The sequence below is a fragment of the Styela clava genome, chromosome 15 (genome assembly GCF_964204865.1).
Source record: "Styela clava chromosome 15, kaStyClav1.hap1.2, whole genome shotgun sequence".
In the NCBI taxonomy this organism is placed as follows: Eukaryota; Metazoa; Chordata; class Ascidiacea; order Stolidobranchia; family Styelidae; genus Styela; species Styela clava.
This window is the reverse complement of record NC_135264.1, coordinates 11,020,437-11,036,036: the sequence shown is the minus strand read 5'-3', so window position 1 is coordinate 11,036,036 and position 15,600 is coordinate 11,020,437. Positions and strand designations below refer to the sequence as shown.

Sequence of the window (15,600 nt, the reverse complement as noted above, 5' to 3'; positions counted from 1 at the left end):
AAAAAATGGAAAAAAGTGGATTCAAAATTAACAAAAGTGAGTTGCACTAATTTGGGAATATCACCAGGTAATTCATATTTATGATCAGATAGTTTTGTTCAAATTCATTAAATGGATTTATATTGGAGAAACAAGCTCGCGTGAACTCACTACGGTGCCACTAAAATGCCGTTTGCTACTTGTCGGATACATACTACTTTCAGTTACACCATTTACACGACTTGTACCATAGATATTAAAAGGTTTGTAATTAAATACATTTGTAAAGATTTTAATGAGAATTCAACCTGTCTTGTGCCAAGTGGTGATTCTACTGTACCAGCGTTGCATTTGAAAAAATCTGTGCAATTCTGTTCATCGGCACCGTCTGTACAATCTTTGATTCCATTGCATATTGACTCTCCGATGACAAAGTTTGTATAATCGTAACCACTTTCCGTCACATAATCACTGCATCTGTCGAAAACAATGCTAAAGATTTGAAGGTAGGTACATTTTGGTTTGTCGCATTGAAACAATACTGTAAGTTGGCAAACATTTCGAAGAGAGTACGAGATATCGAAATCGTCACTTACGCCCGGACTTTTTCTACTACTCCTCCAAAAATGAACTCATTGAACGGTATTTCTAACAGCTGAAATTTATCGCATTCTGGCAGATAACATTCCGTATTGCATTCATCTTCGAAGCGAGCACAATCAATTACACCGTCACACCTTGTAACACAAAAATAAATGAGAAAAGCAATACTTGGATATATGGACACAAAGGCAAAGTAACTAAGCCACCGCAGTGTTAAGAGAAATCGTCATTCGAGTTGGTAAAGGGATTTTACTCAAGGTGTTGTCTTCGTGAGAACAAAAACCAGTTAAATTTATGGTTAGTTTTAAGACCATGTAGAATTCAGAGAAAAATTATTAATAGCCTTCTGGTGACTATTTTCATCTTTACGTACTGAAAAATTGAGATCAATTGGTGTGTTACATGCGGAGAAAAGTAATTTTCCATTACAAAAACAAGTAAAAAAACCGATCCATAGGTATATTTTGAGTCCAACAAATCATCACAAGTCCTTCACTGGAACCACAAAAATTATCAAATTAATGATATCCTGGTTAGAACAATGATGAAGAAAAGTATCTGAAATTGGTCTTTGACACCACGAAGCATTCGAATTTTATACAAGTAATGAGGTATTGATATTATTTTTCTAATAAATCACTGAATTTGGATATCGGATAATTTTCGCTTTTGGAATTTTAGGAAATTTACATACTTTTTACCGTGCGTTGAATATAGATTGTTGAAAAGTTCCATAAGATTTGCAGTTTCTACTATTTCCAAAATGATATCTGAAACTTTCCAACAATCAAAATCAGTAGTGTTGTGTATTGCAACAACATCCTTGTCAGGCTGAATGCATAGTTTCTCGTCAATCGCTGATATTGGACAGTCCACAACATCATCACACACCTTTGAAAGGCTTAAACATTTTTTGCTCGTATCACAATACAACTCTCCGACTCGGCAGTTGTTAAGATCACCACATTTGTTAGAATGATAACAAATTGAATTGCACAATTTCATCAAATCGACGTTATTTCGGTTCGAATTACAAAGGCATTCATCTGATAAATCTGTACAATCAATGACGCCATCACACATTTGACGTTTCGCTATTATTTTGTTGTCAGATACACAACGAGCGCAATTAAATGAATTATTCTTGAAACATAAGTCTGATTTGTCTTCGCACATAGTGTGATTATCATGTAATGTCCATTGAGGAATATTACACATTTCTTCTTCTGTTGCTAAGACAGTCTTTTTACACTTAAAACCAGGCATGTATTGTGGGTTGTCGATTCCTTTTGGACAATCTTGGAATCCATCGCAGGCGTAGGACTGTGGTATGCAAATTGATGAGTCGAGAGGACACCTCACCATTCGTGCTTCTTTGCATCCTTCTATTTCATCGCTACAATCTCCACAATGATCCATCCCATCACATAAATATTTAGACAAAATGCATCGACGCCCGTTGTGACAAGAAAATTCTTTTGTTGAGCAAGTTTGATTCCAAAATATCACTTCATCGCTGCTATCTTTACAATTTTTGACTCCGTCCCCAACCCAATTGCGCGGAATACATCTTCCGCTATCATTGCAACGGAACTCTGTCGTAGTTATGCATTTCGCTAACTGTTTTCTTTCATCAGCACCATTTTCGCAATCTGGATGGCCGTCATTCACTCGATATCTTTTTACACATTGTCCGTTGTCACATCGGAATTCTTCAGCATTGTTACAATATCTGAAAGGTTCAATTTCATCTTCACCATTTTTGCAATCGTCATGTTTATCAAAAACCCATTCTCTGGGAATGCATCTTCCGTTGGTACAGTTGAATTCACTTTCACTGCAGGAATTGAGAGATGCCATTTCGTCACTGTCGTCAACAACTTCGGTAGTTTCGCAATTTACGTTACCGTCCATCACTGCCCACCTTGGCAGGCATAGCCTGCTGTATCGGCATGTAAATTCTGAATACAATATATAAAAAAATATATATATTAAAACGACCGTATGGTGATTTAGAATCTCTAATATACATCCTTGTTTAGAAGCAAATTCTCATATATTATATGTGCATATAAACGTTACATTTAACCGTGATTTTATACTTGGATAAAAGGTGATGAAAAATAAACTATGATTCATTTTTAATTACAAAATCTCAATTTTTCGCGTAATATTTTTATCGGTGTCCAGGATGGGCCCTGCAGATTGCGCATTCCCTATTGGTGTGGTCCTAGCAATAGTTAAAGTCGGCCCTATTTGTATTAGCAGGTGAACCACGTTCTGTATGTCGATCCGATAATATTAGAAGCAGAGAACTACGCACTACTAGATTAATTTTATTCTTCGTCGTTTAATTAAGCTATTCTGAGATTGTTTACTAATTTTACCAGGCCAATCCACAACTACCGAGCGATTTGAAACCATTAGACCCCAAGTTCAAATGACGTACACGGCCTCTGCGATGCAAGCGTAATTCCACTTGAAGAATCGCGATAAGTACTCCTCCGAAATCATATGTAGGTTTGTCGTGAATTTTTCAAAACCAGTAAAATTTGCGATTAAATATTGGGACCCGTATAACTCAGATAACATATTGTAAAAATAGAAGTAATAGCCTTACAGCAAAATCGACTGCCCATTAGTTGGAAAAAAAACGATGATTTCACAAAAAACAGAACAATGCTAAAGATTGAGCAAAATTATCCATGGGTTCGCTTGTCCCACAAGGTGACAAAAGATATGTGTGACGTCGGGTATTTTTTTTGTGAGTGCTACCAAAGACACAAGGCAAAATGTGACCTACGTTGAATCTTTCATACGTGTGAACACTGAACAGTATAGTATATTCAAGAGAACACATATTCACTTCGTTGCCAATGAATATTTATTTAATTTAATTGACGCTTTGTTACAATAGTGTAAACATATATACCGCTGTAATTGTGAAATATGCTGTATATTCAAGAGAACACATATCCACTTTGTTGCCAATGAATATTTATTTAATTTAATTGACGCTTTGTTACAATAGTGTAAACATATATACCGCTGTAATTGTGAAATATGCTGTATATTCAAGAGAACACATATTCACTTCGTTGCCAATGAATATTTATTTAATTTTATTGACGCTTTGTTACAATAGTGTAAACATATATACCGCTGTAATTGTGAAATACTGATATATTTTACCATCGGGCCTGCATGGGAGAGTGATGACTCCTTTCTTCCCCAAAAGACAACCATTCTTTGTTCCCAGTAACATTCTTGGTATACATCTATTGACTCCACGGCAAGTAAATTCATCATCCGTACAATTCACTCTTGCTGTGATAAGATTTATTGTTAAATGGTGTTTATGTTACTGTTTATCATTCGATTTTGCGCATTTCTCAATGTTTTGTAGTGCTAGTATTTTGCAACAAATGGTTTCCTTGGTACTGACAATGAACAAAAGTGTTCCATTTCTATTGGTTGTCAATGTATGCAGAATAATAAATACTTAATATGTGAAGAAAGATTGGACTAGTACTATTGCTTAGTTATCGATATGTCAACGAAAATTTATCCTACGCTAAAACCTCTTTATACTCGGAGTCTCACACGTTGAGCAGGTCAATATTTATTAAACATTATCTAATTACCTGCATTGAGAGTGGGCGATAAAGAGAATGTCAAATCTAAGCATACGTGAAATTCAAAGTAACCAGTCAAACTGAATGGTTCCAAGAAAGTGATAGTTGTTTTTAACCCTCTTAAATAGGTTACTTTTAGTAACTGATTACATTTGTAGTTACCCAAGCAAAAGATATATTGTCATTATACTGACAAGATGTGTGAGCATACTGATAGTTCCTGGAAATACATAAAAGTTAGGTCGGTAGAAAGATCCATAACGCAAAGTGCCGATTCATATCATCAATTTTTTTTTCAAATATTTGCTTGTTTTCCCGAATAAAATTACAATTTGATACTGACCATTCTCGCACCTATCATCGAAAACACCATCTCGTTTTTGACAGAGTCCAGTTAAAGAACATATGTGATAGCCATCTTCAATTCGACAACCTGGACGAAGCCTTCGTACATTTAGAGAATTTACTGTGAAAAATGCAAAAAATAAAAAAACAACTATTCGACTGAACGGTTTTAGTTCGTCCGATGATGAATAAGAATGAATTTGCTTTAGGTAAAACAAATGATAACGACCTAGAAATGTGTACATAGTAAGAAAAGAGTAAACTCGTCACCCCACTATGAATAATATATCATACGAATTATTTAACCAAGGGAGTCAAATCCCCACGGAATATTTTGCTTCATTTTTTGATTGTTCAATTTTTAAAATGGTACAAATGTCACAATTGAAATTTTCCATTATTATTTTGTATCCACCTGGACTGCGGGGTCGGGGAAACGTGACATTTTGACTGAGCTGGAACCAGGGTTGACAAAATAGATTAAGCCCAAGCTACCAGAAATTTCAGTGGCTCCAGCTCTTAACTATCTAATTGTTTATTTTATACATTTAAATCACTCTTTCCTTTTCAGCTTCATTTTTTTTTAACTTGATTTCTAATTTTATTTTATAAGTTCGAAGTTGAATTTGGATATATAAACTCCGAAGAAACTTTTTAAAATTCGGGCTAAAGTTTATGGTCATCAACATCAATGGCCAAGGATTCGGAACTCCAGCACAAATATGAAGCGCTGGTGATGGAGACTTGAGTTGTATATACCGAGGCCCCGGAGCCATTATGTCTAACTTGCTCCCTAGCCCTGGTGTTAACCATAGGATACCCAGGTAAATTATAAATACACCCCGGTGTATATAACCAACTTACCCAAAATTGCGACATTATAATAGAGAAGAAGATACTGAAGAAATTTAAAAAAACAGCACATCTTGCGTTCTCAGCTGTACCTTGCAGGTACTTCTTAACACACTCCAGAATGGTTTATATTATTTGAATTTGTCTTCTTTCAAGTCCCTTTACGACTTCAATTTTGTTATGAAGTCAGTTCTCAATATATCTTAACCAGGTTTGTTGTTACTTAATCAGTAATTGTATAAGTATTTTCACTTCATTTAATACATCTGTGAAGGCCAAAGCAATATATGGTATCGATAAATCCCTTTTGTAATTTAAAAAGTTTGTAAGACAGCACATCTTGCATTTACTGCTGTAATTCAAAGACTTCTTGACCTAACGATGATCATCATTATTTAAGAATATGATTCGAAAGACGTCATTCTTGTAACAAACGTTGCAGGAAGTCTCGTGTGTGATTAAACCTTGCAGATACTTCAGTAGAAACTCAATAGAAGCAGTTAGAATACCATTTTGTTATTGCTTGTTAACAAATTTCCATGCATGAACTTCCGGCTAACCGTTTACCAGTAAGGTAAATTCTATCGTTTCAAGTCTGGTATTGGTTCATATCTACCAACGTCTTTCTGGTAATTTAATACTTAATTTTCTCACTATTAGTTAGCACGCAGTCTTAACCATTAAAAAATTACAATGTATACGCAATCCTAAATTTAACAGTAGGTATATTCCCAATATAGATTTATCTATGGCGAATCCCGTCTTAATTTAAGGAATAAGAAACTATACAGATGTTTCATGATCGTTTCGTAATAAGCTGCACAATAAAGACATTTTCCACAAGTGGAAATCACCGTATACACGTCATAGTATAGCCTATTATTATTAACATATTTGAATAATCGATTTTTTTTCAATTGTTTTGAAGAAAAGCGCCTTGTAAAACTAACTATCAAATGCAGTGGGCCTATATCATTTTTACGACAACGCTTCAATAATATTTACATCAAATCGACCTGGAAACGGGAATAGCTACCCAGCTAATGGGTATTAGATACAGATGCCTTTAGTTTGACGACGGATGAATAGTGAACACACTTCTCCTTTAAATCAGAAACTTGAAACGATTATGCTTTCCCTATGATTAAGTATAATCAGTATATCATCAAGCTATTATTCATCCAAATAAGATCTGGTGCGAATCATCAATTGCTCACTATTCATCTTACTGCCAAATCTATTCGTAACTTGCTTAGTCCTATTTTCTTCGAAAAGTTTATGGTAATTTCGAATGACAAGCTAAATACATATGTATGATTCTATTGATGTGATTTGATGACTTGATGTGATATGCAATCTTGCAAAATAAATTGATTTTGCTGTCTTTAGATGCATATATGAAATTGCGTTACTCAAATAATGGATGCAGAGATCTAATGACTAACATGGTGACATTGTTATTACTTATCGATTTTAATCGGTAGGTATGTTAATAGGTATTTGTCTGTCTGTATGTCTGTTAGATGCACGCGATATCTCACGAAATCGAATCGGCTCCAGATTTTGCATGTGCATCCATCATATCTCGGACCAGAAGCCTATTGATTCTGTGCGAATTATGTCGTATAATTAGCGAGGTATTAATTAATTAGTGATGGGACACAAGGTGTCACTATGGAGTAAGAGCGCTGTTTTGGGATCCCCTAACTTTCGATCGATAAGTCTTCGGTCTCTGACCGATATTCACGTTTACTTACTTAGCGCATTCATGAAAATGCGTATTTGCTTTTAAATTGTTTCAATTGCTTCCATATGTTTTTTTGATTCCAGACTTGCAGTTATTGACCAAATTTTTTACATTCATGACCTACGGTTTGTTGTTTTGGTGTAATTGGAGCTTAAAAATATGTAAACCTCGTTGTCGGAACGGTATCATCTCATAATTTTACTTTTGTCCTTGCCTACCACTTTTCACATTTCTAAAATCTGCCCCTCTCTCATTAGTCTACAGTCGTTCCACATTTATACAACGAATCCCACTTGCGCAATCTCTCCCACCCGGGAACGCATGATTTAAATTCGAGTGGGGTACGAGTAAGTAGCATAAGTGTAGGACAACAGGACGTTTGATACATGATATTTATTAAAGTTAACTGAAAGCCTTTTAAGTGTATACAATAAAGTATAAACAGGCAATCATAGACTTCTTTGCAAAATTTATAATTGTATTTTTTTGTCAATATTTTGCTGGTTTCTGACGAGGATATAGTTAGCTTTTATTGTGGCTTCGGGATAATTGTTTTTAAAATGTTTATGTGACGACTGCAACAGAATTTCAATACTGAATATTCATTCATTGAATATTCTTCTTTTTTCAACAAGTTTCTTCTCTTTATAGTGGATATACTCCGCTCCCACTAAACAAGAAAAAAATTGTGGTTCGTTTAGAAAGCATTTATCTTGATATTACAAGACCAGACCTGAGGTAATGCATAGTCAGTTCCAATGAGTTTACTTCAACGAGGCCAGTTTTGTGTGGTGGTGGGGTGAACAATAAAAATAAATGACCACATTAACTAATTAAGCTGAGCCCATAATACAAAGGAGACATATACATTATACTAGAGACGAGTGGGAAGATCAAGAACGAATTTGTCGGGCACCCATCGCGGAACCCTTGATGTTTGATTGAAAAGAAATTATTCAATTGATAAAACGAAGATTCTTCAATGCGCGATGCACCACCGTAACAACGTTGGTTAGGCTACGTGTGCGCGATGGATCGTGAAATATCAGTCAGTGAAACTTACCATAGCACATTATACCAAATATAAGTAGTCCGATTTGAATGTAAAGTTTCACACTGACACATAAGTAGGGACTCCAAAAGAATGCAACGGCTATTCCAAGCGTTATCCAAAAATTCCAGATTGTGAAAGAAATTTCTTGATTATGTGGAAAATATTCCGTGTAAAAATCTGTATAAATACCGAAAAGATTAGTTTTACGAGGGGCTCATTTGTGAACATTTCGATCATTTCACAAAAAGTTTTAAAATTTTTTTGTCGATCTATCACTGACAATGCGCAAGATATTTAATATTACAGTAATGCAGGGGTGGCCAACTGGTCGGAGACCAAGAGCCGCATTTCGTACTTTATTCCTGCGAATAGCCACATTGTAAACGAGAACACACATATAACGTTATTTAGCTCTGTTTTAGTGTTTTAGTTTATTGTAAATGTCACTAACCAACATGATTATAACAAAATTTACAAGCCATTTATGGGGGTTAGCATATTTTTTTGACTTCAAAGCGGGACGCCTCCAAAAACACGACCCCTTAGCTGTGATTCTGTAACTTTACCGTTTCCGATTTTACTACATATGCCTACATTTAAAGCCATTCCGGCTGTCTTCGTTGACCGTCTCTCTCTGAATATCGCGTTCAGTTCGAAAAAATAGAAAGAAATAGACGCTAACGATACAAATGATCCGAATTCAGATTTTTTCATGTACAGCAAAAAGAATAATGAAATTTTCAAGCATTGAGAATTTACCTATTCGCTCAATCATGCTTTTCTGTAGATAACACCTTCAAAAAGACGGTGTTCAACGTTACATTCACGTGAACGTCCGAACAGGACCAATTAGAATTTATTTTACATGTGATACGTTCGCTAACAATGTTATCGGGAAACAACGAAACAAACAAAATAACGCATTCACCTTCAGTAAGTAGGCTAGCGTTGCGCTGCACAACAACAACAGTAACGAGAACATGTTCGTGTATTACGCTGGATGGCTGAACGCCAAAGCGGGACATTTGGCTGACTTGTCGGGAAGGCGGGACAAGACGCTAAAAAGCGGGACGTATGGTAAGCCTAGCCATTTATTGTTATGCATGCTACTTAGTAGAACTTCCGGCATTCCATGAATTGAACAATTCTCTTCAAATTTTGCTTGTATGTCGTTGTAGCCAAGCGGAGCAGCTTTTTTACATGGGTGACAGTCAAAACAGATCAATGCTTTGGTTTTATGTGTTTTAGGGTAAAATCACAGATTCGCAGACCTATTTGACTCAAACATTGACCATGTTCTAAGCGCATCTCGTTTAACATTAAGGTACTTTTCCATTGGTATGTATTTCCATAACTCAATGGTCCATTTCCTCAAAGCGCATTTTGATTGGTCTTACTCATAAAGATCGATCATTTTCAACTCAGTTGCAAGCATGCCGCTCGCGAGTCGCTGGTTGTCCAGCCTTGCAGTAATACATACCCATGGTGCAGTTCCTCCACGTTCCATCAGAAAGGCCACACATAACACCAACCAAGTAAACAAGGTACTTTGTATCATCTTGTGGCCTCCACAGCAAACAAAATACAAAGTTTGACAAGTCTATCAAGCATGCGATACTCATTACAATATTTCTACCGAATTTAGAGATTATTCTTGGCGATAATGCTGAAATACAGCCACTGACAAATGCGTAAACAATCAATACGGCACCCATCTGAAAAAAAAACTTTTATTAGAAGAATTATATAGGCTATACTCAGTAGTGGGATTCAGCCGGTTCGCACCGGTTCTATAGAAGCGTCTCACGGAATTTTCTGAGATCGGCGAACCGGTTAGAATTACTGAAAAAAACATGACTTTTTGTAACAGAACCGGCTGAAAATATGTCATTTGTGTGATGGAACCGGCTGACAAAAAATTTGAATCCCATCACTGGCTATACCTATACCAAAGTCGCGAAAGATACCGGTACGATACGAGCAGCTTACTCGAAAAATCGGTTAGCAAACATGGTGGAGGCGGTCAAGTGTGACGGTATGAAAAAAGTGTTTCAATTTAATTAAAGCCCAAAATAAAAATTAATAGCTTTCCGGCGACTTTTTCATCTTTGGGTCAAAAATTGAATCGCTATTGGATAATCAGGTGATTAGAGGCACTCACTGACAACGACATTTCTATTAGACATGCAAGACATAAGTATTGATTTCCTAAATTACTCTTCTGGCTTAATCACATAAACTCGTACGAATTCAAGAAAAGGCGAACAATCAGTTTAATTATCTCACTTGCTCGACCCCAAGCACACACGAAATGTACGCTCTACTCATTTCACTGTATATGAAGGCAATGAATATTCCAATGTAAAACAAAATAGGTGACACCAGCAACTGTTTCGGGTTGAAAAAATGCTTGCAAGTTTGCCTGAGTGTCGATACATACGAGAAGTTTGCGTTCTGTAAATAAGAAACGATAAGAAATTTGAACACTGCAAAGATATCGGTAAGATTTGTCACTTCTGCGGTATTCAATGCATGTTTTTCAGCTAATCTCAACTACTGGTACCTAATTCAGTAGTCTATTTCGATCATTTTATAAATTTTGAATGTCAATGTGTTCAATTTTTTTTTAATAATGCCCTTCCCCTGATTATATTATCAACCTAGATATAGATGTCAATTGTCGCTACTCGCAACTTATAAACTCTTTATTCCAATTGATTTGGATCAATTACATGACGACAAAGCATTTAGCTTGAGAGACTACTTGTTGAAAAAAGTTTAGGTGGCATTGTAGGAATCTCCTACGTCCTACTATTGGAGCGATTTTGTTTTTTCTCTTTTGGATCGACTAATATTATTTAGTCTGCATACAAGAAAAATGAATTGCTCGATTACCTGGATAATGATCTCACTTGAATCGTCGGTATCCTTTTTTTGGTGCAATACATTTTGATCATCAGATTCAATTTCTAGTGGCTTTGACTTGGCTCTCGGAAGAAATTTAAAATGAAGGCAAATTCCACTGAGAGAGATTGCGCAAAATATAGAAATTACGATATACAATGAGTATGGATCGGCCGGAACGTAGCTATCGATGTTTTCGCTGGTAACATTTGGACTTTGACAATCGTTTGCTCCACAATATTGATACTGAAGGTGTGATTTTAGGTTCATCTCCGTTTCGTTTTCATGCAAAAGATCGGAGGATGAATTGTATGATATAGAGATTTCTTGTGTTTTATTTTTGAATCCATATAACACGCCATAGCTGACGGAACTGCCAAAAATCTGAATGAGGTAAATAATTTTATAAACTACCCCGCTTGCTATATCACTGATACCACGATACTGGACTCCTATGCCTCTAAATTTGGCGGCTCCGGTTTAAAATTGAGTATTAATAAAATTTCGAATTGCATACACTATCCAGCGGTTCCCAAACTATGGGAAAGGAAAGGAAACTTAGTGGGTCGTGAAAAGATGTAGAAAGCTTTGATTCATTACTTATCGATCTTGGTCGGTAAGTATGTTGATAGGTATTTTTCTTTTTGTGTATTTGTTTGTTAGATACACGCGATATCTCACGAAAGCGAGATTGAATCCGCTCCGAATATTGCATGTGCATTCATCATATCTCGGATTAGAAGCCTGTTGATTGAATTATGTCGTATAATTAGCGAGGTATTAATTCATTAGTGATGGGACACGCGATGTCGCTATGAAGTAAGAGCGCATGAATCGAAACCGCAGTTTCTGTTTTGGGGATCCCCTAGCGATCGATAAGTCTTCGGTCTCCGACCGATATTCTCGTTATACTGGTTATTAGGATCGGTGGCGACTCGAACACGTAAATCTTCAAAAAAACAAAATAAATTAAATTGAATTTAAATTCTAATCTGTAAAAGTTTCCTTTTTACGATCTTTGTAAACGAACAAAAATTTGCCAGAAAACACTCTTTACCGTGTTTCCCCGAAATTTAGGCAGGATTTAGATTTATTTTCTTTTGAAGAATAACACTATGGTTTTTTTTGGAAAAGGTCCTGTGTTCATTTATCAAATATAAAATTACATTGTAAAAATCACGAGATTTTTTAATAAACATTATATAGAAACCGACTTCCATTGTTTTTATTTGTATTTCCTATACAAAAATCAGGCGACAAATATCATAATTGTGATATCACACAATCTTTAATAGTGGCGTGAACTTCACCTTACCCAAGGTCATTGAACCTTTCCTCTTCCACACATTTTAAATTTATTTTAAGCGTAGGGTTTAAATAAAATCAATTTAAAATTCAAATTAGGTCTTATTTTCAGGCCAGGTCTTATGATTAGCTGCCATTACTGTGTTCTGTGTTATGTCATAAAAAGTTAAATGGGTCGCCATAAGCTGTGGTAATAAATAGTGGGTCCCAACTCTAAAAAGTTTGGGAACCACTGAGTCTATACTATACAGTATATAGTATTTTCCCTTAAACATTTGACACCAGATCAACTGGCATTTATAGAGTATTTTCAGAGCCCATGAACATAATGGATTTATGGTACTGCAGTAATACTACATATAATCAATCTCATTAATGAAATAGTATACATTTTTCCTAACTCGATTACCATTCTGGCAAAACCTTTTATTTTATAAGCGTGCGTTTTATAAGACTGCAAGTAGATTTTGAATTCGATATTATCTTATAAATGAATCACACTTACCTGACCCAATTGAAACACCGTGTAAAATAGGCCAGTATACTTCAAAACATATGATTCAAACGGTTTGGTTCCAAACTCTCCATGTTGATACCCAAAATGCCAGAAATACATTGGTAATGTCGTCCACACCAAGGCCTCACCGCACCCAACTATAGCGCCAGCGATTATCATGATGTAAGATTCTGAAGATAAAGATAAGAGAGAATACAGTAGAAAGAAGCAAATGTAACAAACTAGAATTATATAAACTTGGTTTAAAATACTCACTGGGGTAGAAGTTAGCCAAAATGTAAATCAAATATCCCAATTCGCCAATGACAATTGCTCGGTGTGACCCCAATCTGAACGAAGGGCATTTGATTCAATAAAGCAATAAATGCATTCAGTTAACTGTTGCATTAAACATAAAACCATGCTCACCTTCTAACAGCAATGGGAGTTATAAATAAAGCAAAAACAATTGACGATGCATAAGCCACTCCCAAGGAAAGTGTTCCTGCAATATAAAACAATAAATAGAGTCGATGTTTAGTTAAAAGCTTCAAAAATTTTGTGATATATCTATATTAAATATATTAAAACATTACCAATGCCCTCTTCGATGTTGATACTGCTTTGTAAACCCAGAATTGAGAGGTATGGCGCAAAAGCCAGCAAAAAACATATATTGAATATCCAAAATTGCTTAGCGGTCTTTCTCGTCCCATGCTTTTTATGTTTCATATTATATGTTATGTTTTCTTCCTTATATTCTTGCGGGTTGCCATCATTTCCTAATGGCGTCATTTCTTCAGCTGGCGACAAATCCATATTCTAACTCTTAACGCGGGGGCATTGCTGTGAAATGTAAGAATTTATTCTAAATATAAAAGAGAATTGCTCTATGAGCTTCTCTGAGCAATTAATCTCACATGGGGCTACTGAGAACGATAAATACATGACATGAACGAGGAACATTGGATACAAAGGTTGATATTATATAACAGGGATGGCGAACCTTTTTCAATGAATGGGTCAAAAATTATATTTTTATCGCGGAACCGAAGAGAGTGGATCACAGATATATAAATATAATCAATGTTTGCATCTATAAAAAACTTATGAAACAATCTTATAAGCTTCAGTTGGTGTAGTTTTGGGCTTTACTTATGCAGCATTTTATCAGGGACTTTCATGGCACTCGAATTTATGGAATCAGAGTACGAAAACACGCATATGAATTATCAAAAACGTTTAGGATGATGCGGCAAATTATTTTACGATTCCAAAGAGTTCGGAGGGAATTCCACTCTGAGTGTTATATTTTTCGATCAGCCTTCAACCACATTAAGACACTTTTACACTGCCCTGTTGATATTTCAGATTTCTAGGTTTTTATTTCAAGTCTGAAAGATTTTTTTTTCTCAACGGCATCGTAGGCGAGATACTAATAAAATGCAAAGTAGCATCTAGTTCTCGTATAACCCCCAAAACAGTCTGAAGATTCACTGTTTCACAGAGTCAATACGTTGCAAAAAAAGGAACTGATCAATTGAATTGTTATGTCATAAACGATGTCAGAGCCAATAGCTGAATAACGGTACAAAGCGGTGCAGTTATTCGTCCAAAACTAGGGCTTTTAAAATTACCATAACGGCCTTGAAAATTAACAATTTGCATATGAGCGATCGCAGCCCTGGCAAGTTAGATCGGCGAATATAACAAAATATAATCACACACCTTTCAAACATTCCCACAATCCACACAAATTGATCAAACGCCAGTCTCTGATCGCATATCCCACCTTGGCTTTAATATACGACACCGAATCCGAATACATCATATAAATTCGATTTCAACAATGTATATAAATACGGCCGTATAAGTTGTAAACATATTTACCACAAAATTATAGTATATACTATATAATATAGATAGTATCTAAGGGTGTTGCAAACCCTGCGATGCTATATTCAGCATATTACTGGTAGGGAACGTATTTCCTTGCCCCAAGAACGATAAACCTCCAAATGGGTAATATATGTCACGAAAGGATACATTACAAAACCAAACACTGGAAAAGATACGAAAAATGCCACGGTACCGTACTTGTTTATACATTTACTGGTAATAAAGCTCAAAACTACACATTACCAACCACGAATTATTATACTTGCAGAATAAGTTTCTCCTCGATTTAAGCATTGATTAAATACATAATAACATACAGTCTCTATTTCATGAAGTATAATTATTGACTCGTGCAACCGCAAAGGTTCTCTAGCCGTGCAATAGTGCATGATTGAATACCAATAGTAACACCAATGCCGCAATACGGAAGAGCATACGTACGGAATTGCTATAATACAGCTCTTATTTGGGCGTTATAAGTCCTGAACAGCACGAATGCATTTTTAGTGAATGAGTCATACACCTCTGGGGAGCTGGCAGCATCTTTTTCTTTTCCTCTCGAATTATTATACTCGTGCTTCATAGATGACTTCACTTTGTTAAAAGGTTAATTCAAAATTGATAAATTTTTGGTCTCCCCCGTTTGCATAAAGTGGACTTCGTTTGCGAGATTCGAATTTTTAAAAGTAAACCCTGTAGGAATCAAACGCAAATTAGTATGTCAAAGCACACTTTAATATGTCCCGTATAGAATAGAATACTAGTAGAAATCTAAGTCCAC

At 35.6% G+C, this 15,600-nt stretch overlaps 4 protein-coding genes across 4 annotated transcripts in view; all 4 read right to left on the bottom strand.

The window, feature by feature from the left end:
* The window catches only part of LOC120333784 (uncharacterized), a 61,068-nt gene that overhangs the window by 27,205 nt on the left and 18,263 nt on the right, over nucleotides 1–15,600 (bottom strand). The gene's annotated exons all lie outside the window — the stretch shown is intronic.
* On the bottom strand, nucleotides 213–2,538 carry LOC120333786 (uncharacterized). The gene is made up of 3 exons (XM_039401156.2): nucleotides 1,277–2,538; nucleotides 576–716; nucleotides 213–456 (listed from the first exon to the last, which is right to left on the bottom strand). The coding sequence occupies exons 1-3, from the start codon at nucleotides 2,494–2,496 to the stop codon at nucleotides 213–215; spliced, it is 1,605 nt and encodes a 534-aa protein (XP_039257090.2). The 5' UTR covers nucleotides 2,497–2,538.
* On the bottom strand, nucleotides 3,642–5,658 carry LOC144432374 (uncharacterized). Its single transcript, XM_078120390.1, has 3 exons — nucleotides 5,427–5,658; nucleotides 4,561–4,683; nucleotides 3,642–3,909 (listed from the first exon to the last, which is right to left on the bottom strand). Exons 1-3 carry the CDS (start codon nucleotides 5,485–5,487, stop codon nucleotides 3,719–3,721), a joined length of 375 nt encoding a protein of 124 aa, XP_077976516.1. The 5' UTR covers nucleotides 5,488–5,658; the 3' UTR covers nucleotides 3,642–3,718.
* Nucleotides 7,546–14,799, bottom strand: LOC120333807 (protein unc-93 homolog A-like). Its single transcript, XM_039401185.2, has 10 exons — nucleotides 14,649–14,799; nucleotides 13,517–13,766; nucleotides 13,350–13,425; nucleotides 13,197–13,270; nucleotides 12,930–13,111; nucleotides 11,111–11,503; nucleotides 10,502–10,669; nucleotides 9,696–9,930; nucleotides 8,225–8,392; nucleotides 7,546–7,831 (listed from the first exon to the last, which is right to left on the bottom strand). Exons 2-10 carry the CDS (start codon nucleotides 13,737–13,739, stop codon nucleotides 7,764–7,766), a joined length of 1,587 nt encoding a protein of 528 aa, XP_039257119.2. The 5' UTR covers nucleotides 13,740–13,766; nucleotides 14,649–14,799; the 3' UTR covers nucleotides 7,546–7,763.

Excerpts from the sequence above, each read along its gene's own strand:
- LOC120333786 (XM_039401156.2), bottom strand. The coding sequence starts at position 2,496 with ATGGACGGTAACGTAAATTGCGAAACTACCGAAGTTGTTGACGACAGT. Across the intron at positions 717-1,276 it reads TATTCAACGCACGGTAAAAA|GTGTGACGGTGTAATTGATT; the intron begins GTATGTAAATTT and ends TTGTGTTACAAG. Across the intron at positions 457-575 it reads GTAGTAGAAAAAGTCCGGGC|ATGCAGTGATTATGTGACGG; the intron begins GTAAGTGACGAT and ends TGTTTTCGACAG.
- LOC120333807 (XM_039401185.2), bottom strand. The coding sequence starts at position 13,739 with ATGGATTTGTCGCCAGCTGAAGAAATGACGCCATTAGGAAATGATGGC. Across the intron at positions 13,271-13,349 it reads ACTCCCATTGCTGTTAGAAG|ATTGGGGTCACACCGAGCAA; the intron begins GTGAGCATGGTT and ends CCCTTCGTTCAG. Across the intron at positions 9,931-10,501 it reads GTGTGCTTGGGGTCGAGCAA|ATGGGTGCCGTATTGATTGT; the intron begins GTGAGATAATTA and ends TTTTTTTTTCAG.
- LOC144432374 (XM_078120390.1), bottom strand. The coding sequence starts at position 5,487 with ATGTGCTGTTTTTTTAAATTTCTTCAGTATCTTCTTCTCTATTATAAT. Across the intron at positions 4,684-5,426 it reads TTATAATGTCGCAATTTTGG|TAAATTCTCTAAATGTACGA; the intron begins GTAAGTTGGTTA and ends CATTTTTCACAG. Across the intron at positions 3,910-4,560 it reads CGATGATAGGTGCGAGAATG|CAAGAGTGAATTGTACGGAT; the intron begins GTCAGTATCAAA and ends ATCTTATCACAG.